Below are 25000 nucleotides of genomic sequence, written 5' to 3'. Positions count from 1 at the left end.
CATTAAGGCTGTACACACGGGGGGAGACTGAGGGACTAAGATGTTGTCTGTCTGATGTAAAGATAAAACAGAGAGTAGCGAAAGAAGGAGAAGGGATCACCCAATGAAAGCAAAGGGAGAAATAGATTCAGGAGAAAAAAATGGAATGAATCAACAAAAAAATGGTGTAAACGAGAGAGGGAATAGAGAGATGACCAATGAAGGGGAGAGAGGGAGAAGATGAGAGAGAGAGAGAGAGAGAGAGAGAGAGAGAGAGAGGGGGGGGATATAGAGATAACCAATGAAGGGGAGAGAGGGAGAGGGAGAGGGAGAGGACGAGACAGAGAGAGAGGGAGATAGAGAGAGGTAGAGTGGGCAGGCATATTCAGAGAGTAATGGGGTCTCTCGCTCTCTCAGTCTACTGAGGGAGCTAATTAAAACAGGAGAATGATGGGGGATGTGCTGCATGTTCATTTCCTCCATTTTGTCTCAGAGACTGTGTGTGTGAGAGTGTTTGCACAACTGAATCAATGTGTGGGTCCATCTTTATTTACTGCTTTTCCACTCTATTCTTACATGATTGGACTCTATTTTCTATTCCTGTTGACAACTTAGAGAAATCTACCCGTTGTACTAGAAAAGTATGAATCTCTCTCTCTCTCTCTCTCGCTATCTCTCTCGCTATCTCTCTCTCTATAACTCTCTCTAGATCTCTCTCTAGATCTCTCTCTCTCTCTCTAGCTCCCTCCCTCTACCATCATCTATCCCCCTCTTTCCCTAACCTCCCTCCCTCCGGTCTTACCATCCTCCAGTGTGGTAGCGTTGATCTCAGTGCTAGAGGGACCAGTGCCAGCCCTGTTGAAGGCCTGGACCACCACTCCATACTGGGCAAACTTCTTCAGGTTGTCCAGGGTGTACACCTCACTGTCCCCTGTGGCCTTCATCTCCACAATGCTGTATTGGCCGTTACTGCCCGGCCCGTTCTCACGGTAACCGATCTGGTACCCCCGGATCAACCCGTTCTGAAGCTCCTTTCTGGGTGCCTGAGAGGGAGAGGCAAGGGACAGCTCAGTTAGGACCCTGACTGGAGATTAATGACAGTTAGTTTGAATGTCTCACTTATTATGGTATTACAGCATAAAGGAAGAGAGGCATGATGGTTAATGAAGTGTACCCTCCATGTGACCCGTATGCTCTGAGACGTCATTGGTTGGAGGATCACTTCCATAGGGGGCCCATCAGGTTCTGTTGAGGTGAGAGGTTGAAATAAGGGTTTCAATAGCATCAAACAAGACATAATTTTAAATGAGTGTGTCTATGTGTGTGTGTATGATTGTGTGTGTGCTTGTGTGCGTGCTTGTGCATGTGTGTGTGTGTTTGCGTGCGTGTTTGCGGTTCGACTTACGTGCTTCCTCAGTGCTGATGGTGAGCTCCTTGCTAGGCTGGCTGCGTCCGATCTTGTTGAAGGAGTACATGCGGATGCTGTAGACACAGGCAGGGTGCAGCTCCACGATGTTAGCCTGGTTGTTAGTGGGGGAGATGTTCCTGGTGGTGTACTTGTGATCCCAAGTATCTGTAACAAATAGAAGCAGATAGAGAGGACATTAGAGGACCAGAGAAAAGGGAGTTAGATCGAGGACAATAGGGATGTGAGGGTTTACAGGGTTGGACTGGTTGGACTCGTACCAGACTTGTTCTTATACTCGATGTCGTAGCTGGTGATGATGCTGTTGCCATCGAACCTCTGGATCCAGCGCAGGTTCATACTGCGGTCCTTCACCTCTCTCACCTCCAACTCAGGAGGGTCAGGAGGCTCTGTGTGTGTTAAAGGAGGAGGTTGGGTATACATTTAACCTCAATCACTGGTCGGTCAACAGTGAGCCTATGTGCAGTAATAGCAGAGTGGGAGAGACAGGCACCTTGCACGGTAAGCTGGATGAGTCCTCGCCCCTCTCCGTATGAGTTGATGGCGTGGCAGGAGAAGAAGACTGAGTCCCCGCGCTCCGCTGGCTTCAGCTACATGGGGGACAGCAACACACAAAATAACCCTTTTTGTACTCTGGTCTCAACTCAATTGGGCTAAAATTCTCAATTCTAATGCCCTCCAATGTCAATTCTCTCTCAACATTTTACCCTCTTTCCTCAGTGTCTGACCTTGAGTGTGGAGATGACCTCGTCCCCTTTCTTGTTGATGGTGATGGAGTAGCGGGGGTTCCTCTCGGCGTCGATGACAGTGTCGCCCCTCTCCCAGCGGATGATGATGGGCTGCTCGCCCCGCGCTGTGCAGTTCAGCTCCTTCATCTGGCCCTTGATGGCCATGGTGGTGTTGGGGTGCGACGTGATCATGGCTGGAACTGGAGACACACACACAGAGAAATATTAATGAATGTGATGAATAGATATGGGGGAATGAGAGAAGGAAAGAGGGATGGATATTAGAAAAATCAAGGTACTGTACAGGTGTGTTGAAAATAGAAATCTCAATTTATTCCCTCCATCACTCTCTATTTTCATTTCACGCTCCGAGCCCTCGTGGCCCTCTCACACCCCCTCCTCTCTTCCCCGTCTACCTCCTTCCCTCCTCTCCTTTTCCCTCCTTCCCTCCTCTTTGCCAACATGGGTTATTGATCTGAAGGGTTCCTGCTGTTTTGTTTTCATCACTAATTCATCAGAACCTTTCCTTCCCCACCACAGCCATAGACAGACAAAAAGACACACAGACTGGAGGAACAAATCAATCAACATGCACACACAGACACAAACACCAGTCTGGGAGACTTAGAGAGGGATGTATTTAAGCTTAGAGCCAACCCTCCTCCTGAAGAGGGTTAATGAAGTGTAGCCCAGGGCTGGGGTCAAACAGGAGGGGGGGATGAATGACAAGTGTGAGGAAGAGAATGAGAGAAAATGAAAGAGAGAAAGAGAGAGACAGAGTGAGACAACATGCTCTGCTCACACCTACTGTAATGGTCTGGGCCTAAACCACACGAAACACTAGACACGATGGAACACATATATTTTACTATTATTATTATCTCATTCTGGAATATACAATGTCTGAGGTCATCTGACTTTGGCCTAAAGAGCAGGAATCCAGACTTCATAAAATAAATTGGAAATACAGACATTGTCATCCTACAAGAAACATGGTATAGAGGAGACGGACCCACTGGTTGCCCTCTAGGCTACAGAGAACTGGTAGTCCATTCCACTAAACTACCAGGTATGAAACAGGGAAGAGACTCGGGAGATGCTAATTTGGTACAGAGCAGACCTAACACACTATTAAATTAGTCAAAACAGGAACATTTTACATCTGGCTAGAAATTATCGCCATAGAGAAAAATGTCCTCATGTGTGCTACCTATATCCCTCCAATAGAATCCTCATACTTTAACAATGACAACTTCTCCATCCTAGATGGTGATATCAACCATTTCCAGGCCAAGGGACATGTACTAGTCTGTGACGACCTAAATGCCAAAACTGGACAAGAACCTGACACTCTCAGCAAACAGTATTCCCTCCCAAATATGCCCCCCTTGACACAACTATGACAAAACAACCAACAAAAATGGGTCACAACTCCTGCAGCTCTGTCACATGCGGGGTCTGTACATAGTCAATGGTAGGCTTCGAGGAGACTCCTATGGTAGATATCCCTCATCCCTTGGCAGTAGTACTGTAGATTACGTCATCACTGACCTCAACCCAGAGTCTCTCAGAGCTTTCACAGTCAGCCCACTAACACTATTAGATCCCAGCAAAATCACAGTCTAACTGAACAGAGCAATACTCAATCATGAGGCATTACAGCCAAAGGAACTGTATAATATTAAGAAATTCAATCCCTTTTAGACAACTTCCTGGGCAAAAAATTTCACTGTAATAGTGAAGGTCTAAACTTAGCAGTAAAAAGCCTAAACAGTATATTTGACCTTTCAGCTTCCCTTATCAAATCAAACAATTTCAAGCAGACAACCTAAGAAAATTAACAACAACGACAAATAGTTTGCTGAAGAATTTTTAAAAAACTAAGAAAGACATTGAGAAACCTATCCAAACAAAAACATAGAGATCCAGACAACCTGAGTCTGTGTCTTCACTGTGCTAAATCACTAAAACAATAAAGAAATACACTACGGAAAAAGAAGGAACAGCACGTCAGAAAGCATGTCAGGAATCAGCTCAATGTAATCAAAGAATCCATTGAACCAAACACTTCTGGTCAAATTGAAACACACTAAGCAAACAACAAAATGAAGAGTTATCTATCCAGAATGGAATTGTGAATAAACCCAGTCTCCAATCATTTGGATCTATAGCAAAGAACAAACAGCAAAAACATATACATGATCAATTACAAATCTTAGAATCAGCTATTAAACACTACCAGAACCCACTGAATTCTCCAATTACATTGAATGAACTACAGGACAAAATACAAACCCTCCAACCCAAAAAGGCCTGTGGTGTTGATGGCATACTACAGTACATGAAATTATCAAATATACAGACCACAAATTCCAAACGTTTTAACATCATCCTCAGCTCTGGCATATTCCACAATATTTGTAACCAAGGACTGATAACCCCAATCCACAAAAATGGAGACAAATTTGACCCCAATAACTATCGTGGGATATTGATCAACAGCAACCTTGGGAAAATACGCTGCATTATCATTAACAGAAACTCAGTAAAAACAATGAACTGAGCTAACGTAAATTTGGCTTATTAACAAATTACGATACGACAGACCACAAATTCACCCTACACACACTAATTCAAAAACAAACAAAGCAAAACAAAGGCAAAGTCTTCTTATGCTTTGTTGAATTCAAAAAAGCCTTTGACTCAATTTGGCATGAGGGTCTGCTATACAAATTGATGGAAAGTGGTATTGGGGAAAAAACATAAAACATTATAAAATCTATGTACACAAACAACAAGTGTGCGGTTAAAATGGGCAAAAAAACACACATTTCTTTCCACAGGGACGTGGGGTGAGACAGGGATGCAGCTTAAGCCCCACCCTCTTCAACATACATATCAACAAATTGGTGAGGGCACTAGAACAGTCTGCAGCACCTGGCCTCACCCTACTAGAATCTGAAGTCAAATGTCTACTGTTTGCTGATGATCTGGTGTTTATGTCCCTAACAAAGGGGGGCCTACAGCAGCACCTAGATCTTCTGCACAGATTCTGTCAGACCTGGGGCCCTGACAGACCTGGGCCCTGACAGACCTGGGCCCTGACAGTAAATCTCAGTAAGACAAAAATATTGGTGTTCCAAAAAAGGTACGGTTGCCTGGAAAACAAATAGAAATTCCATCTAGACACCGTTGCACACAAACAACTATGCATGCCTCAGCCTAAACATCAGTGTCACAGGTAACTTCCACAAAGCTGTGAACAATCTGAGAGACAAGGCAAGAAGAGCCTTCTATGCCATCAAAAGGAACATAAAATTTCACATACCAATTAAGATCTGGCTAAAAATACTTGAATCGGTTATAGAACCTATTGCCTTTTTTTTGGTTGTGATGTCTGAGGACCACCATCACCAACCAAGAAACACCAAATTGAGACTCTGCAGAATTCTGAAAAAATATCCTCCTCATACAAAGTAAAACACCAAATAAAGCAGAGCAGAATTAGGCTGATACCCGCTAATTATCAAAATCCAGAAAAGAGACGTTAAATTCTACAAGCACCTTAAAGGAAGCGATTCCCAAACCTTCCATAACAAAGCCATCACCGACAGAGAGATGAACCTGGAGAAGAGTCCTCTAAGAAAGCTGGTCCTGGTGCTCTGTTCACAAACACATCACACCCCACAGAGCCCCAGGACAGCAACACAATTAGACCCAAACCAAATCATGAGAAAACAAAGAGATAATTACTTGACACATTGCAAAGAATTAACCAAAAACGGAGCAAAATAGAATGCTATTTGGCCCTAAAGAGAGACCACACAGTGGCAGAATACCTGACCAATGTGACTGACACAAAATGAAGGAAAGCTGACTATGTTCAGACTCAGTGAGCATAGCCTTGCTATTGAGAAAGGTCGCCGTAGGCAGACCTGGCTCTCAAGAGAAGACAGGCTATGTGCACACTGATCACAAAATGAGGTGGAAACTGAGCTGCACTTCCTAACCTCCTGACAAATGTATGACCATATTAGAGACACATATTTCCCTCGGATTATACAGACGCACAAATCATTATTTGAAAACAAATCCAATTTTGATAAACTAACATATCTATTGGGTGAAATACCACAGTGTGCCATCACAGCAGCAAGATTTGTGACCTGTTGAAACCACATGAAAATGGCAACCAGTGAAGAACAAACACCATTGTAAATACAACCCATATTTATGTTTATATATTTTCGTTTTTTTAAACTTGAACTATTTGCGCATCGTTAAAACACTGTATATAGACATAATATGACATTTGAAATGTTATTTTGGAACAGTAATATTTACTGTTGACTTTTTATTGTTTATTTCACTTTTGTTTATCAATTTCACTTGCTTTGGGAATGTAAACATGTGTTTCCATGCCAATAAAGCCCCTTGAATTGAATTGAGAGAGAATGAGAGAAAGGAAGAAAGAAAGAGAGAACGAGAGAGAGAGGGAGAGAGAGAGACCTAGTGAGAGACAGATGAACTCACTCTTGACGGTGAGGACCATGCTCTTGCTGATGTCAGAGCCCACTCCATTGGAGGCCTGACAGAGGTAGTATCCCCGGTCGTCCTCTAGGACGTGCCGAATCAGCAGGGAGCCGTTGAACATGATCTGGATCCGACCAGTCAGAGGCACAGGGTGGTACTGCTGGGGGTTCCCTATACCTACAGGGAGGAACGGCACGGTCGCGTCAAGTCAACGTTACGCATGGTTATAATGGTCTCTAATCTTACGCTTGGATGTACATTAGTTATGATGTTACAGTAGAGAATAAAAATTAAAACATTTGCTAATTTTATCTTCCATCATCAATTCAACTTTATTGTACCTGTTCTTTCACTATGATACATAGAATAGTAGACAGTTCGATAGCTGATGTTGTTAGTGCCGCAGGGTGTTGGTCTTTACCTTTGGCGTGTTTCCACATGACTTTGGGAGGGGGGTATCCCTCCACAGAACAGTTTAGTACTCCTGCCTTCCCATAGATCCCATCCTGGTTGTTGGGCTGGACCACGAAGCGAGGGGGAACTGAGGGAGGAGAGGTTATAGTTAGTACAGTCTTTATAATTGACAACAGCATCTCTAAAATGGTGGATATTCTTCAATTATTATCCAATCCTTCTGTGTTTTCTTAATATCTTCCAGCTTCTATAACCAGTCTGTCCATGCATTCATTCTTTATCTTTCTAAAATTCTTCAACACCACTTATCTTCTAATCCTTCTTCTCCTTCTCACCCTCCCTCCCTCCATCCTCTCCTCCCCTCCTCCCTCCCTCCATCCTCTCCTCCCCTCCTCCCTCTCTCACCGGTGACGACCAGCTGTCTTTCCCAGCTGACGGTTGCCGCGGCGTTGCTAGCGATGCAGGTGTAGTTGCCGTTGTGCTTCAGCGTCACCTTGGAGATCTGCAAGGAGCTCATGAATTCCTTGGTCTCTATGCCAACACCAGAGGCGGAACCAGGCACGATGAGTTGCCCGTCTTTGTGCCAGGTGATGCGGATGGGCATGTCACCTGACGACACCACGCAGGCGATGTACATCAGCTTTCCCACCGACGTGGAGGGGATGTCGAAGGGCTGGATCAGGGGTGGCACTAGGGGGCAGAGGTTACAGAGGTCGGGGGTTAGAGGTCCCACCCCTGACCCGCTTCCATCTCCACCAGCCCATAATAGGTGCTCTGATTACAGGCCAACTGGCAGAGGAAGTCATGCCGTTGCCATGGTCGCGGAAGGGGGTGGAGTGGTGCTACAGCTAAGACGTCTGGGGGATTTAATCTGGACCTCATTATGATTCATCTAATTAAATCAGAGACACACACAAACACACGTGCACACGCACACACAGACTTCTATAGGCCCCCAAACACCCACACACAAACACACCTAAAGCACACATGCTTACAACCCAACAAACACACTTACACATTCACATAAAGCTAGATGCTTTTAATACCATGGTATGACCACCCTGTTAAGCTGATTGCCTCTTTACGACTAGGAAGAAACCTTGCCCAAACATTGGCGACTTTCAACAAATTCATTGCACTGGAGTGAGCGGTAGCAACCTGTCATTGGTAGATTTAGTGTAACACATCATCCCTTCCCCCTTTGCCTTACCTATACCACCTTTGCCCCCACCCCCTGTCCTCCAACCCTGTCTAGTCCCCTACCTTTGACAGTGACGTGGACAGTCTGGTCGATGGAGGTCTGTGGCTGTATAAGCACACTACACAGGTAGGTACCCTCGTCCATGCCCTTCTGCACATCACTCAGCCTTAGGGTTCCATTCTCATACACCACCTGGCGATGGTTGTCAGGCAGCAGCATGCCGTCCTTAAACCACTTGATAGAGTAGTAGGGGTAACCAATCACACGACAGGTTATAAAGGTGTTCCTTCCTGCCACAGCCGTGATGTCACGCATCTCTCTGATCCTAGGAGAACCTGGAGACACAGAAAAGAGAGGGAGGACGAGTGGAGTGGAGGAGAGGAGGGAAAAAGGAGGAGGAGACAGGGGTGGAAGAGGAGAGAGAGGGGAGGAGGGAAAAAGGAGGAAGAAGAAGGGGGAAAATGGAGGAGGAGACAGGGGTGGAAGAGGAGAGAGAGGGGAGGAGGGAAAAAGGAGGAGGAAGAAGGGGAAAATGGAGGAGACAGGGGTGGAAGAGGAGAGAGGGGAGGAGGGAAAAAGGAGGAGGAAGAAGGGGGAAATGGAGGAGGAGACAGGGGTGGAAGAGGAGAGAGGGGGGAGGAGGACATGGGAGAAAAGGGGAGCAGAGAAGATAAAGGTTGGGGAGGGAGAAGATAAAGGTTGGGGAGGGAGAAGATAAAGGTTGGGGAGGGAGAAGATAAAGGTTGGGGAGGGAGAAGATAAAGGTTGGGTAGAGAGTGATTGGGGCAGATTGAGGGGTAGAGAAAGAGGTTAGTGATGTCCCCTTAACCCAATCATACTGGTAATATTTGTAATATCTATTAATGTGTTTTCTAAGTGATTGTGTGCATGGGTGTGTATGCACATGTTTGACTACATTACCCTCAGTAACACTGTCCTATGGTCTTGATGAGAACAGACATGGTCTTTGCTGTGGTCTTGATGAGAACAGATAGATAGAGACAGGAGTCAGAGAGACATCCAGGTAGACAGACACACAGCAAAAGAGAGAGAAACACACACTGGGCAAGACACAGACAGACAGAAACAGGGATGCGAGAGCGGGAGAGAGACACACATACAGAGAAAAAGACAGAGAGTAAGAAAGAGGGATGACGGTTGGAGGGTTGGGGTTGCGTGTGTGAAATGATGGACTCTAAACCTCGCTGTATGTGTTAGTGCTTGTATGCATGTGTCTTGGATGTGTGAACGTGTTGCATGTTTGTCTAACTCCTCACACATCTCCACCTGTCTCTGTTCTGTATACTTATTGTCAGTGCGTGTATAGGTGCAGGTGTGGGGTGCGTGTATATTGAAAAGTAGACAGGCACCTCTTACGTTTATGCGCGCTTGGTACTCGGCGCTACCGGCCGAGTTGCGTGCAGCGCAGCGATACACTCCCCCGTCACGGATGGCCGGGCTGCTGACGTTGACATGTGACACGGTCAGGCCGTCTGATAGGGTGTACTGGCTGGTCTTGTAGGCGGAGTCTCGCACCACAGGCTCGTCGTCCAGCGTCCAGGTGATGGAGGGGGGTGGGGCTCCCTTGGAGGCACACATCAGGGAGAAGGGCTCACCGGGGGCGACCACGCGCTCACTGAAGGAAGACACGATACGAGGAGTGCCGTCTACCGGAGAGATAGATGGAGAGAGAGAGAGAGAGAGAGAGAGAGAGAGAGAGAAAGAGAGAGGGGAAATGTGAGATAATGTTACAGATGTAGGATCTTAATTTGATCCCTCTGTTGCAGGAGAATGCAGGACATTTTAAACGTGTAGGTTATTTGAGGTTTAAATAGGCTTTTGAAGTTTGTAATTTCCACTTTGAAATTTCAGACTTGATTTTCCCTTCCGAAAAACATATCAACCTCTACAAAAATGTCTATTAATTATAATCCACATAATAATTAACATTTCCTGTTGCTGCAGGATTCTTTTTATGCTGTTGCAAACTGGCTAAAATTAAGATCCTACATCTGTAAGCGAGATTTGGTTAGGGGGGACCCCACCCCGCGGCAAAACATTTTAGTGGCCCCTCTTGAGAGTGGAGAGAAACATTTATATTTTAAAAGTGAATTTCCTGCAATTCTACACATTTCGCCATGGAGCAGAGAGAAACATTTTGCAATTTTATAACGAATGTAATGCAATACTACCTTTGCCATGGGGCAGAGAGAAATCATTTGCAGTTTTACAGCTTTTTTCCTGAAATTCTATCAATTTTGCCCATGGGGTGGAGAGAAAGTTTAGCCGTTTTAAACACCCACAAGTGCAAAAATTCAAAAAGTCATCATTTTAGTCAAAGTATGATATATGTGGGATTGAAGTGGGAAATTGAAGTGGTAACTTTGGATATTATCCGTGACAATGCCGTGTGTTTCACCTGTGCTATGACATGCTAATACTTTTCAGTCTACGTTTCTTTTCAGGACAGTTGAATTTGAACGTTACCACCCACCAGCATGGCATTGTTTATTAATCAGAAACACCTGCAAAGTTCTTCCTCTTCGCGAGTCTCGACTGAGCTGAGCAATATAACAGATCATCTTCAGCTGAGCCAAACAGCTTTTTGTCGTAACGTACACTTGGTCGCCTGAGTCATGGAACAAATTAAAATAGGGGGTGCAAACTTATGTTGTTTTTTTGTTTGTTTTTTTTATTAGCAATTTATAATTGTAAAGTTTCACAAATGTTTGAGCTAATCTGTCTAACAAAAATATATATGACATTTTATATACTGAATAGAAATAGTTACAGTTCATATAAGGAAAACAGTCAATTGAAATACATTCATTAGGCCCTAATCTATGAATTTCACATGACTGGGAATACAGATATGTATCAGTTGGTCACAGATTTAAAAAATTAAAAAATAAAAATTTGGGGCGTGGATCAGAAAACCAGTCAGTATCTGGTGTGTCCACCATTTGCCTCATGCATCGCGACACATCTCCTTTGCATAGAGTTTATCAGGCTGTTGATTGTGGCACGTGGAATGTTGTCCCACTCCTATTCAATGGCTGTGCGAAGTCCTGGATATTGGCGGGAACTAGAACACGCTGTCGTACACATCAATCCAGAGCATCCCAAACATGCTCAATGGGTGACATCTCTGGTGAGTATACAGGCCATCGAAGAACTGGGACATTTTCAGCTTCCAGGAATTGTGTGCAGATCCTGGCGACATGGAGCTTGTCATTATCTTGCTGAAACATGAGGTGATGGCGGCGGGTGAATGGCACAACAATGGGCTTCAGGATCTCGTCACGGTATCACTGTGCATTTCAATTGGCATTGATAAAATGCAATTGTGTTCATTGTCCATAGCTTATGCCTAACTATACCATAACCCCACCAGCACCATATGGCACTCTGTTCACAACTTTGACATCAGCAAACCGCTCAACCACACGACGCCGTACACATGGTCTGCGGTTGTGAGGCCGGTTGGACGTCCAGTCAAATTCTCTAAAACCACGTTGGAGGCGGCTTATGTTAGAGGAATTAACATTACATTCATGCCAACTGGACACTCCCTCAAAATTTTAGACATCTGTGGCATTGTGTTGTGTGACAAAACTACACATTTTAGAGCGGCCTTTTATTGTCCCCAGCACAACGTGAACCTGTGTAATGATCATGCTGTTCAATCAACTTCTTGATACGCCGCACCTGTCAGGTGGATGGATTATCTTGGCAAAGGAGAAATGCTCACTATCAGGGATGTAAACAAATGAGTGCACAACATCTGAGAGAAATAATATTTTTGTTCATATGGAACATTTATAAGATCTTTTATTTCAGCTCATGAAACATGGGACCAACACTTTACATTGTGTGTAATATGATTGCATTTTGGAGCCCCATTCCCCTCATGGTTTTGACTACGATCCACTGCTTTGACGGGTGCAGCTAGAAATCACAAGTGTCTATCCTATAATGAAAAGGCACCCGCAAAAGAAAATTCCACAAGCTTCTTGAGCTGACGTGGCATTGCTGTAGGGCAGCCTGACAGAAGCCTACCAAAGGTTGCACTGTGTCCATTACGTTCAATAGTTAGACTATCCATATTACCTTTTATTCTTTCTATTTCTATGGTGGATTTAAGGCCGTAATTTATGGAACATGCCAAAACTTTGGAGATAACAATAGTAAAATACACTGGTTTTCCATATCCATCTGTGGCAAAGATTTTCCTAAATACTTATGACAAATGTATTTTTTTATCTTTTATTATTTAACCTTTATTTAACTAGGCAAGTAATTTAAGAACAAATTTTTATTTACAGTGATGGCCTAGGAACAGTGGGTTAACCGCCTTGTTCAGGGGCAGAACGACAGATTGTTTACCTTGTCAGCTCAGGGATTTGATCTAGCAACTTTTCGGTTACTGGCCCAACACTCTAACCACTAGGCTACCTGCTGCCCCAAATCCAGCTCCAGAACCAGCCATACAGTAGGCCAGCCAGCTAGCTAATCTTTTGATTAGTGTTGCAACAACATATAGCATTAGCTAGCTAGATAAGGTTAGCATGCTAACTAGCTACGCTGACAGCTATCAGTGCCCTACTTGTTGTTATTTCTCCCCTCCACATGGAAATCTCCATAACATTCCATCCCCCAATATGTGAATATGTATTAGCAGCCTGCATCATTCTTCGGAGGTGGAACTTAAATGAGAAATTCCGCTATAAGTCAGGAATTACGCCAAAATAGGGGCTGCACTGCACTCTGGTGTGGGCCTCTAAAGCTAAATTCCTACCACTCAAAAAACAATTAATGACTTATGCCATGTTAATATGACATCTGAGTGAGAATGGCTAACAAAATCAATGTGTGCCCGCTACAGGTCAGGGGCACGTGCCCAGTCAGTATTCAGTCATGACTACTACAAGTTTAGATAGCTGGCTAGAACTAACTACTCTCTGGAACCGGCCCTGTCTGTAAGAATAACGTTGCTTGCTTCCCACCCACCCATCCAACCTTCCCTCCCTCCTTCCCTCTCTCATCCTCTTACCCTCCAGCAGTATGATAGAGAAGTCCTGGGCGGTGTGGCCCTTGCGGGAGGCAAAGCACTGGTAGGCCCCAGAGTGGCTCTTCTGAGCGGCTGTGATCTGCAGGGTGTCGTTGTGGGAGCCCTGTATAGAGATGTGCTGGTCTGGGACTATAGGTTCTGTGTTCCTGTACCAAGCCACTGTGTACTCTGGCGAACCCTCCACAGCACAGGTAAAGAACAGGGTACTGCTGATGCCCGTCTTCAGACTCTTAGGGGAGAGGGTCACTCGCAGGGGGTCTGTGGGAGGAGAGAGAACACACACATGACAGAAAAACAAAACAGCGCAATCAGTTGAGGAGCAATCAGTTCAGGCAGTCATTAAAAAAACAGCTGGAGACATTACTTCACTTCACTTCACATCTCTGTCCATATACACACACACACACACACACACACACACACACACACACACACACACACACACACACACACACACACACACACATATATATATATATATATATATATATATATATATATATATATATATATATAGATATAGATATAAAGAGATACACATATATATATGTATGTGTGTATCTATTTATATCTATATCTATATATATATATATGTATATGTATGTGTGTGTGTGAGTGCGTGTGTGCGTGCGTGTGTGTGTGTGCATGTGTGCGTGTGTGCGTGCGTGCGTGTGTAAATGTCAGTGAGCAATAAGGCAGCTGGTGGTGTGTGCTGGGGGGTATGGCTGTGCAACCCAAGCCCCCCTCACCCTGTCAGAGTCACACTGTGTGCTGCCATGATGTGCCCACTGGCAAAGCCTGCCTCTGTTCTGCTCTCTCCTTTTTTTATCTCTCCTGCACTATGTCTCTCTCTCTCTCTCTCTCTCTCTCTATCTATCTTCTCTGTGTTTTTATAAATCTGTTTCTCTCTCTCATTCTTCCTTTCTCTATGAAAGATATACTTAAATTTACATGTTTCATTGTTCCTTCTCTGTCATCTTTTAGTCCACCCCCCCACCACCTCTGCTCTCTGTATCTCTCTAACAGTGACTGGTGTTGGCGGTGGTGTGAAGTGCTCATTCTCAGTGCATTACTGTCCTGTCCTCGGTCTAGATATGATATGACATGGCATCATACACTACACACCCATTCATACGGATCCATTTCTCACATTATACGTGTGAACGTGTGTGTGTGTGAGTACAGAATATGAGCCTGTCTGCCACCGATTGAGAAAACGGTGTGAGTGTATCTGTCTGTATGTCAGTCTGACATTAACAGTAAGTGCACACTGCATTTAACCATGGCAAGGTGACTGGGAATATGGCCGAATACAAACAGTGTAGTTATTCCCTCCATAAGGCAATCAAACAGGCAAAACGTCAGTACAGAGACAAAGTGGAGTTGCAATTCAATGGCTCAGACACGAGACATATGTGGCAGGGTCTACAGACAACCACAAAGGGAATTTTATAAATATGTATTTGGCTAAGGTGTATGTAAACTTCCGACTTCAACTGTATATACTGCATTCTATTCTACTGAATTTTAGTCAATGTCACTCCGACATTATTCGTCCTAATATTTATATATTTCTTAATTGCATTCTTTTACTTTTAGATTTGTGTGTATTGTTGTGAATTGTTAGATACTACTGCACTGTTGGAGCTAGGAACACAAGCATTTTGCTACACCTGCAATAACATCTGCTAAATACGTGTTTGTGACCAATAAAATTTGTTTTGCGGGTCTGTGCCAAACTTATTCCCCCCCCCCCCCCCCTCCTCACCTATGACATAGAGTGCTCCGGACACCTCCTTCGAGCCGAAGCTGTTGGTGACCTCACAGGCGTAGCTACCGCTGTCCTCCTGCCTGAGGTCACTGATGGTCAGACCCGTGAGGCGCCGTGTCCAGCGTGCATCGGAGGGCAGCGGGCGCCCGTCCTTTAGCCAGCGCACCGTGGGGCTGGGGTACCCTGCTGCCATGCAGGGGAGCTCCACACTCTGACCAGCCGGGACTTCCCCCGCCTGGAAACTGTCCAGGATAGAGGGAGACGATTCGGTGGGGTCTGGAGGGGGGGGTAACAGGTTAGACTTTGGACTGGGGTAGGGGATGGGATGTTTACAACATACACTATACAGTACCAGTGAAAAGCTTGGACACACCTACTCATTCAAGGGTTTTTCTTTATTCATACTACGTTCTACATTGCAGAATAATAGTGAAGACATCAAACTATGAAATAACACATATGGAATCATGTAGTAACCAAAAAAGTGTTAAACATTCTCTCAACCAGCTTCATGAGGTAGTCAACTGGAATGCATTTCAATTAACAGGTGTGCCTTGTTAAAAGTTAATTTGTGGAATTTCTTTCCTTCTTAATGCGTTTGAGCCAATCAGTTGTGTTGTGACAAGATAGGGGTGGTATACAGAAGATAGCCCTATTTGGTAGAATACCAAGTCCATATTATGGAAAGAACAGCTCAAATAAGCAAAGAAAAAATGACATATTTGAGATTCTTCAAAGTACCCATCCTTCACCTTGATGACAGCTTTGCACACTCTTGGCATTCTCTCAACCAGCTTCATGAGGTAATAATAAGCAAAGAAAAAACGAGTCCATCATTACTTTAAGAAATGAAGGTCAGTCAATACGGAAAACTTTGTAGTCGCAAAAACCATCAAGCACTATGAGGAAACTGGCTCTCATGAGGACCGCCACAGGAAAGGAAGACCCAGAGTTACCTCAGCTGCAGAGGATATGTCCAAGCTTTTCACTGGTACTGTATAGTGTATGTTGTAAACCGACTTGCCAAAACTAAGTGTATGTAAACTTCCGACTTCAACTGTACATATGAGATTAGTAAAGCAGTATGTAAACATTATTAAAGTGGCCAGTGTTTCCAAGTCTATATATATAGGGTAGCAGCCTAAGGTGCAGGGTTGCGTAACTGGGTGGAAGCCGGCTAGTGGTGGCTATTTAACAGTCTGATGGCCTTGAGATAGAAGCTGTTTTTCAGTCTCTCGGTCCCAGCCTTGATGCACCTGTACTGACCTCATCAAGGCAAAGGGTGGCTACTTTGAAGAATCTCAAATCTAAAACACTTTTTTGGTTACTACATGATTCCATATGTGTTATTTAATAGTGTTAATTTCTTCACTATTATTCTACAATGAAGAAAATAGTAAAACTAAAGAAAAAGCCTTGAATGAGTAGGTGTGTCCAAACTTGTTGCTGGTACTGTATATACAGAAGTATGTGGACACCTCTTCAAATTAGTGGATTCAGCTATTTCAGCCTTACCCGTTGCTGACAAGTGTATAAAATCGAGAACACAGCCATGCTATCTCCAACGTGGCATCGTCATAGGATTCCACCTTTCAAACATATCAGTTTGTCTAATTTCTGCCCTGCTAGAGCTGCCTCAGTCAACTGTAAGTGCTGTTATTGTGAAGTGGAAACGTCTAGGAGCAACAACGGCTCAGCTGCGAAGTGGTAGGCCTAAGATCATCATGCGCAATGCCATGTGTCGGCTGGAGTGGGGTAAAGCTCGCCACCATTGAATTCTGGAGCAGTGGAAATGCGTTCTCTGGATTAATGAATTAGGCCTCACAATCTGGCAGTCATACAAACAAATCTGGGCTACTTGCCAATGCATAGTGCCAACTGTAAAGTTTGGTGGATAAGGAATAATGGTCTGGGGCTGTTTTTCATGGTTCGGGCTAGGCCCTTTAGTTCCCATGAAGGTAAATCGTAACGCTACAGAATACAATGACATTCTAGACAATTCTCTGTTACAGCATGACAATGCCCCCGTGCACAAAGCGAGGTCCATACAGAAACGGTTTGTCGAGACCGGTGTGGAAGAACTTGACTGGTCTGCACAGAGCCCTGATCTCAACCCCATCGAACACCTTTGGGATGAATTGGAACACAGACTGTGAGCCAGGCCTAATCACCCAACATCAGTGCCCAACCTCGCTAGTGCTCTTGTGGCTGAATGGAAGCAATGTTCCAATATCCAATGGAAAGCCTTCCCAGAAGAGTGGAGGCTGTTACAGCAGCAAAGGGGGGACCAACTCCATATTAATGCCCATGATCTTGGAATGAGACGATCGACGAGCAGTTGTCCACATCCTTTTGGTCATGTAGTGTATATTCATTCATATTCATAGACATTTATTACACACAAAACACTGTGTAGTGGTAATCAGAGCAATGACATACTTTACAGCCCCACTCACCCATGACAGACAGCCTGGCTCCATTGCTCTGACGTGTCTCTCCGCTGTATTTGTGCTTGGTGATGCAGCGGTAGGTGGAGAGGGCATCCTCCTTCTGGACATCTGAGATGTACAGAGCACCAAAGGACGTCAGGAAGAACCTGTTACCTGTTACAGAGAGAACATGATTGAACAAAGCCTCAAAATAACTCAAATACCCCCAACAAACAACATAGTCAGGGCAAGGGTGACTGCTATCTAAACATTTGGCAACCTGTCATACCCTCGAGGACACACGCTGAGCTCACTATTAAACATGCAATACAATCACATTGAGAAACACTTGAAAATGGTCAAACCCTCACCATCACTTACAGTAAAGACGTTATCAACATCTCTACTCCAGTATTGTTGTAGTTGTTATAGAACACAGCCAGATGAGCCCAGGTCTGGTACGTGTGTCAGTGTGTGATGTACCCTGCCAGGCTGTGCCCTATTTTCAGCCTGTACCCATCTGGCAGACCCTGCCCAATTATTGGAGGGGTAGAGGAGAGGGAGGGCACCATTTTAATGAGCATTTGCCAATTTGGGAAATGTTAACACTGTCCTATGTATGAACACATACTCACACACGTGTGCATACACACATACACACGCTGTTCTTCCTCTACTCGTTCTCTCTCACCTGGGTTCACTGCAGAGGCTCCCAGGCTATAGTCCAACAGCTTGAGCACAATTAGAGCATTCATGTGCAACTGTGTGTTTATCACCAAAGCTGTTTGATGGGCTCTAAGCCTGTCAGGTTATGTGTGTATGTGGAGGGTAGAGGGTGTATGTGTGGAGGGTAGAGTGTGTGTGTGTGTGTGTGTGTGTGTGTGTGGAGGGTAGAGGGTGTGTGTGTGGAGGGTAGAGGGTGTGTGTATGTGGAGGGTAGAGGGTGTGTGTGTGGAGGGTAGAGGGTGTGGGGGTGAAGGGTACGTGTGTGTGTGGAGGTTAGAGTGTGTGTGTGTGTGGAGGGTAGAGGGTGTGTGTGTGTGGAGGGTAGAGTGTGTGTGGAGGGTAGAGTGTGTGTGTGTGTGGAGGGTAGAGGGTGTGTGTGTGTGGAGGGTAGAGTGTGTGTGTGTGTGGAGGGTAGAGGGTGTGTGTGTGTGAAGGGTAGAGGGTGTGTGTGGGTGGTAGAGGGTGTGTGTGTGGAGGGTAGAGGGTGTGTGTGTGGAGGGTAGAGGGTGTGTGTGTGTATAGAGTGTAGTGTGTACATCTGCACGGTAGTTGTCTGACAGACAGCACAGGTAGAGGGTGTATTACTCTCTCTCTCTCTCTGTTGTGTGTGTGTGTGTGTGTGTGTGTGTGTGTGTGTGTGTGTGTGTGTGTGTGTGTGTGTGTGTGTGTGTGTGTGTGTGTGTGTGTGTGTGTGTGTGTGTGTGTGTGTGTGTGTGTGTGTGTGTGTGTGAGTACTAGGGGGCTAGCAGCAGGCTAACAGACAATGTGTGTGTGGAGGGTAGTGGCTCAGTCGCAGCGTAGGCTGTAATTTTACAGTCAGCCTTTGTTTGCACCCCTGAATTAATCCTTACAGGATAATGTGCACTTTAAGATTTCAACTCCCATAACACTGACACGCCACACTGTCACAACACACTGACAGACAAACAGAGAGGGAGAGAGATAAAGAGAGATAGAGATAAAGAGAGATAAGAGATAAAGAGAGATAGAGGGGGGAGAGAGAGAGAGAGAGAGAGAGAGAGAGAGAGAGAGAGAGAGTAAGAAAGAGAAACTAGAGAGATAGACGGGAGAGAGTGAGAAATTGAAATACATGTATAGATTGTAAATATAGTGAGAGGGAGAGAGATAAAGAGAGATAGAGATAAAGAGAGAGGGAGAGAGAGAGTAAGAGAGAAGGAGAGCGAGAGAGAAAGAAAGAGAAAACTAGAGGGAGCGAGAGATAGAGGGGGGAGAGAGAGAGAGAGAGAGAGAGAGTAAGAAAGAGAGAACTAAAGAGACAGACGGGAGAGAGAGAGAAATTGAAATACATGTATAGATTGTAAATATAGTGAGACAAGGAGAGAGAAGAGAGAGAGGAGAGAGAGAGGTAATGGGAGAGATAGCAAGAGGGATTGAGCTAGAGAGAGAGATATCCATCAACAAAAGATCTAAGAAGTGCTGTGCCATGGAGACACCTCCAGAACAGGAGCCATTTTAATCACATGATCTCCTCCACTATCCACCCATCTTAATTGTTTCTCTTGTTTATTCAATCCCTCTATCTTGAACCATCTCTGGTGATATATCCTCCTTAACATTTTCCCTCTTTCACACAATCCCTTTCTCTCTCTCTCTGTTGTTAAGCAGAGTGGCAGACAGAGTAAAATATGAATAGCTAAATCACTGTACTCCCCAAGCTTTAATTCATGCTGACTTGACTGGATAAACTGAGAATGGAGCTAAAGTGATGCACTAGATGAAGAACCACATTCACTCTGCTACCCACCCGCAGGCCTGTTGTTCTCAGTTGGGCTTGTCAGTCAATGATATACTAGGTTAGCAGAGAACAAGCAGGGTGTAAAAGATTAAAGGGAATAAGGGTGGAGCAAAAGAAGAAAGAGTAGGAGAAGAAAAGTGAGAGTGTGTGTGTGTGTGTGTGTGTGTGTGTGTGTGTGTGTGTGTGTGTGTGTGTGTGTGTGTGTGTGTGTGTGCTTGTTCACATGTGTGTATGTTCATGCATACTGTATGTGTATCTATATGTGTGAGGGGAGCATTTTAAAGTGTGGGCATGTTCCATGTGTATGTGTGTCAGTGGACACTGTAATTATCTGGGTTAGACTGCTGAGCTCAGGCCTTGTTGTCAAACACAGCACAGGAAGGCCTCCACTGGTGGGCTACACTGTCAAAATCACACTGCTTTCAAGTGAGCCTGGTTTCCACTATAAACCTATAGACCTGCAGTTTGGTAGCAGGCAGAACCTGGGAGGGCTATATGAGGGGTGAGGGGAGAGCGAGAAAGATTTTTAGACAAAAATAGGGACAGAGATATAGGATAGGAAAGCAACTGTGAGAGAGAGAGAGAGAGAGAGAGAGGAAGAGAGAGAGAGAGAGACATAGAAACAGTGTGTGATTTGCATAGCGCCGGTTGCGTAGGGTGTGGGTCTGAGCCAGTGTGTATGTGTGCGAGTGTGTGTAAGAGTCTTTGAGTCAGTAGCAGCCTCGTTTCCTCACATGCAAATGAAGGCAGAGGCACACAGCTAACGAGGCCCATATTTCCACCTCCTCACTGGGGCCATTATTTATTGATGTTCTGCGTCTTTCCCCCTCCCTCCCGCTCTCGCGATTTCTTCCCTCTCTCCCTGTTGCTAGGGGCTGCTTGCCATCCTGCGGGTGCTTCTGTGACGATGTTTGGGGTGCAGTCACTCGACCACCCCTCCCCCTTTCCGTGTAAGCAAACAGACAGAGGCACTGACACACACGTGCACGCACGCACGCACACACACACATGCACACGCGCACGCACGCACACTAGAGGGTGAAAGTTCAGCCAGGCAGCTTGGCATTGGGTAAATAATTGGAGTGAGCTGGGTCCTTTAAATTTAAAAAAGAATGGGATGATTTTTTCATGGACGTAGGAGAGTCACAGTTTGTCATTAGATATCACTGTCTATCTGACTTCCCCTGCCTCTCCTCATCAACAGAGAGAGAGTTGGAGGGAAGGGAATAGGGTGAGAGAAGGTGAGAAGAGAGAGGGGGATGAACAAGGGATCATAGAGGAGGGACTGTCACTGAGAGAAGAAAGAAAGAAGAAACTGAGCGGATTCAGAAGACATTCACTCTGCAGTGCTGGAATATGCATACAAAAATACCTGCAAATACACACACTCACACACACACACACACACACACACACACACACACACACACACACACACACACACACACACACACACACACACACACACACACACACACACACACTGACACACACACACACACACACTGACACATACCATGTGGCCATCTCTCTCTGTTTCTCTTCATTTAACCCTACAGCCCTACAGACTAAAAATAAAAGGTTCCCCTATAGGTTCTTCAAATGTAAACTGTGAGGGAACCCCTATAGGTTCTTCAAATGTAAACTGTGGGGGAACCCCTATAGGTTCTTCAAATGTAAACTGTGGGGGAACCCCTATAGGTTCTTCAAATGTAAACTGTGGGGGAACCCCTATAGGTTCTTCAAAGAACCCCTTTAAATGGATCCTCTAAGAACCTTTTGAATAAACGTTTGGGGCACATTTCTGAACTACCCCCTCCCCTATTATTATTATTATTATTATTATGTTAACCAGGTGGGCTAGTTGAGAACACCTTTATTTAACCAGGTGGGCTAGTTGAGAACACCTTTATTTAACCAGGTGGGCTAGTTGAGAACACCTTTATTTAACCAGGTGGGCTAGTTGAGAACACCTTTATTTAACCAGGTGGGCTAGTTGAGAACACCTTTATTTAACCAGGTAGGCTAGTTGAGAACACCTTTATTTAACCAGGTAGGCTAGTTGAGAACACCTTTATTTAACCAGGTGGGCTAGTTGAGAACACCTTTATTTAACCAGGTGGGCTAGTTGAGAACACCTTTATTTAACCAGGTAGGCTAGTTGAGAACACCTTTATTTAACCAGGTAGGCTAGTTGAGAACACCTTTATTTAACCAGGTAGGCTAGTTGAGAACACCTTTATTTAACCAGGTAGGCTAGTTGAGAACACCTTTATTTAACCAGGTAGGCTAGTTGAGAACAAGTTCTCATTTACAACTGCGACCTGGCCAACATAAAGCAAAGCAGTGTGAACAGACAACAACACAGAGTTACACATGGAGTAAACAATTAACAAGTCAATAACACAGTAGAAAAAATAAAAAAATAGTCTATATACATTGTGTGCAAAAGGCATGAGGAGGTAGGCGAATAATTACAATTTAGCAGATTAACACTGGAGTGATAAATGATCAGATGAACATGTGCAAGTAGAGATACTGGTGTGCAAAATAGCCGAAAAGTAAATAAATAAATACAGTATGGGGATGAAGTAGATCAATTGGGTGGGCTATTATTAATAATAATATGCAGAACAATAACAACAATAACACAATATTTTAGTTGTCAGTGTTTATTATGATTTTAGTGGCAAAGCAGAATTGAAAAAAAGCTAAATATGATGTAAACTCCCAGCAGAGCCCCAAGTCCAATGGGTTTATCCTCTGGCCTGTTGATGTTAATGTGATGATGTTCTCCGTATCCATAGCCACCATGATTTTGCAGTGAATGGTGATCAAACAGGTTTCCTGTTATATTCATCAGAGGTGTAGGGAGGGTGAAGTCTGGGAATCCCCCAGAAATATAATTATACATATTTATTAACAAAACAGTACTTTTAATTTAGTTTCTGTGGTAAATGTGAAAGAAATAAACTGTTTTGATAATGGTTTTCATACACATACAGTACCTTGTCCATAATATAGAGGCCTATGGAATATTCAATGAAGAGGTAAGGGAGGAGGATGGGACATGTAATCTGCATAACATACCAATGCATATTGTCATAACTTTACATGCCTCCTCGTCTGTATACCTGCAGACACAGACACACAAGTGGGCAGTCATCTGCACCCAACACAGCTAGCCTTCAACATGTCTTATAGCCTACACATTCTTACCTCTTTGTTGATTCATATCCATTGAATTGTGTCCATTTTCTGTTTCAGAAAGATTTGCACCAATATGAAAAGATAAACGGTATCATCATAAAACAATATCAATGTAGATCATACAAGGGACAAACCTGACCTTAAATTGAGGAGATCTTTACATGTTTCAGTTAAGTGTCTGCACCTGCTGCCCTTTCAAATCCAAATGTTTCAGTTGGGCAGTTAGGTTCCTGCAAGAACCCCCACCAACTAAGGAGGTTTCTCGATGAACCCCACCTCCTATGGGGTTCTTAGAATAACTTTTAGGGGGCATTTTCAGTGCAAAGAACCCTAAGGTTATTTTAAGAACTTTGAGGATCTTGGAAGAACTCTTGTTGAACCCCTCACTTTTAGAGCGCAGCTATTAAACAACAGGATCAAATAAATCAACAACATGGACAGAGAATCACAGAGTGACTTCCATAGAGTGAATCAACTGACTGAATCAGCTCCATGGACAGAGAATCCCAGAGTGACTTCCATAGAGTGAATCAACTGACTGAATCAGCTCCAAGGACAGAGAATCCCTCCAAAAGAGAGTGAATCAACCTAGTGAATCAGCACCACTGACAGAGAATTACTTCAATAGAAAGTGAATCAAGCAACTGAATCAGAGCCAGTCACTACCACTAAAATGAGGATCCAGTGATTTCAAGCCCACTCCTCTGGCCTCTACCCTGACTGCCACACCTAGTCAGCTAGAGGTGAATGGAAAGAGAATAGGAGAAGAGAGCTGAGCCAAGGCTGGAGTAGATAACAGCTCATCCACATTTTACTATGCTCCACTCTTATTGTTAACATATCCACAAGGCTATACTAACCCATGAATGGAATAGAATAGGTGTGCTGTGCCTGAATTCAAAACGAGACCCCACAACACTCTCTCTCTTTCTCTCTCTCTTCCCTCCCTCCCTTCTTTCTCCTGCATGCATTAAAAGGCTGAAGTACTAGCAGGTGTCAGACAATTAAATATCTACACTTCCCTGGCTTCTATTCTCCCCCCCACCATTTATCAATGGTGCCCTCTTCACTCCGCTCAATTCACATTCAAAGCAGCTTTATTGGCACCACTGATGTGTTACAACTAATCGTGCAGTGTTAGCCCCGCCCCTTTCCATCTAGCTCACAAAAGGTGCTTTGTTAGCATGACCACACAGTTCAGTAATGTCGGAAGTAACGCAGAACCACTATCAGTCAAATCTACAGAATGAATGAGGAATATCCGAATCGCTTTCTCCCTCTGTCTCCCTCTGTCTCCCTCTGTCTCCCTCTGTCTCCCCTCTGTCTCCCCTCTGTCTCCCCTCTGTCTCCCCTCTGTCTCCCTCTGGGGGTTGGAAAGAGAGAGAGAGACACAAGGTTTGTCATATTTTCATTAAAAAGCCACGCTTCACCGTCTTGTCCTATAACCACTGTCTTCTCCCCTAACTAATCATGACTGTTTATCTCATTGCTCAATCCTTTCTTCTTTCCTTCCTCCCTCCCTCTCTCCTCTGTTCTGTTCTGTTCTGTTTGTTGATGAGACTGTGACCTCCATACAAACCCCCCAGTCTCCCTTCTCTAACACTACTGACATTTACAATGAGCAATGAAGAGGAGGAGGATGGGGGGATAGAGGGGGTAACAGTGTGTAAGTGGAGTCGGAGACAGAGAGAGGGAGAGGAGGAGAGACAGAGGGAGATAGATAGACGGGGACAGACAGAGGGAGGGAGAGGAG

The 25000-nt window shown here is 44.6% G+C and overlaps 1 protein-coding gene across 1 annotated transcript in view; it reads right to left on the bottom strand.

Moving 5' to 3' along the window:
- Positions 1–25000, bottom strand: part of LOC135548468 (cell adhesion molecule DSCAML1-like) — a 79447-nt gene that overhangs the window by 17329 nt on the left and 37118 nt on the right. The window contains exons 4-17 of the mRNA XM_064978097.1: positions 17583–17729; positions 15124–15402; positions 13338–13613; positions 9655–9951; positions 8347–8619; positions 7486–7770; positions 7088–7207; positions 6667–6843; positions 2134–2333; positions 1899–1995; positions 1666–1794; positions 1385–1552; positions 1154–1224; positions 782–1022 (exon numbers count right to left, since the gene is read on the bottom strand). Coding sequence (XP_064834169.1) covers positions 782–1022; positions 1154–1224; positions 1385–1552; positions 1666–1794; positions 1899–1995; positions 2134–2333; positions 6667–6843; positions 7088–7207; positions 7486–7770; positions 8347–8619; positions 9655–9951; positions 13338–13613; positions 15124–15402; positions 17583–17729 — 2760 coding nt within the window. The remainder of the gene's footprint in view (positions 1–781; positions 1023–1153; positions 1225–1384; positions 1553–1665; positions 1795–1898; positions 1996–2133; positions 2334–6666; positions 6844–7087; positions 7208–7485; positions 7771–8346; positions 8620–9654; positions 9952–13337; positions 13614–15123; positions 15403–17582; positions 17730–25000) is intronic.

This window comes from Oncorhynchus masou, chromosome 11 (assembly GCF_036934945.1).
Source record: "Oncorhynchus masou masou isolate Uvic2021 chromosome 11, UVic_Omas_1.1, whole genome shotgun sequence".
In the NCBI taxonomy this organism is placed as follows: domain Eukaryota; kingdom Metazoa; phylum Chordata; class Actinopteri; order Salmoniformes; family Salmonidae; genus Oncorhynchus; species Oncorhynchus masou.
This window is presented reverse-complemented; position numbering and strand designations above follow the sequence as displayed.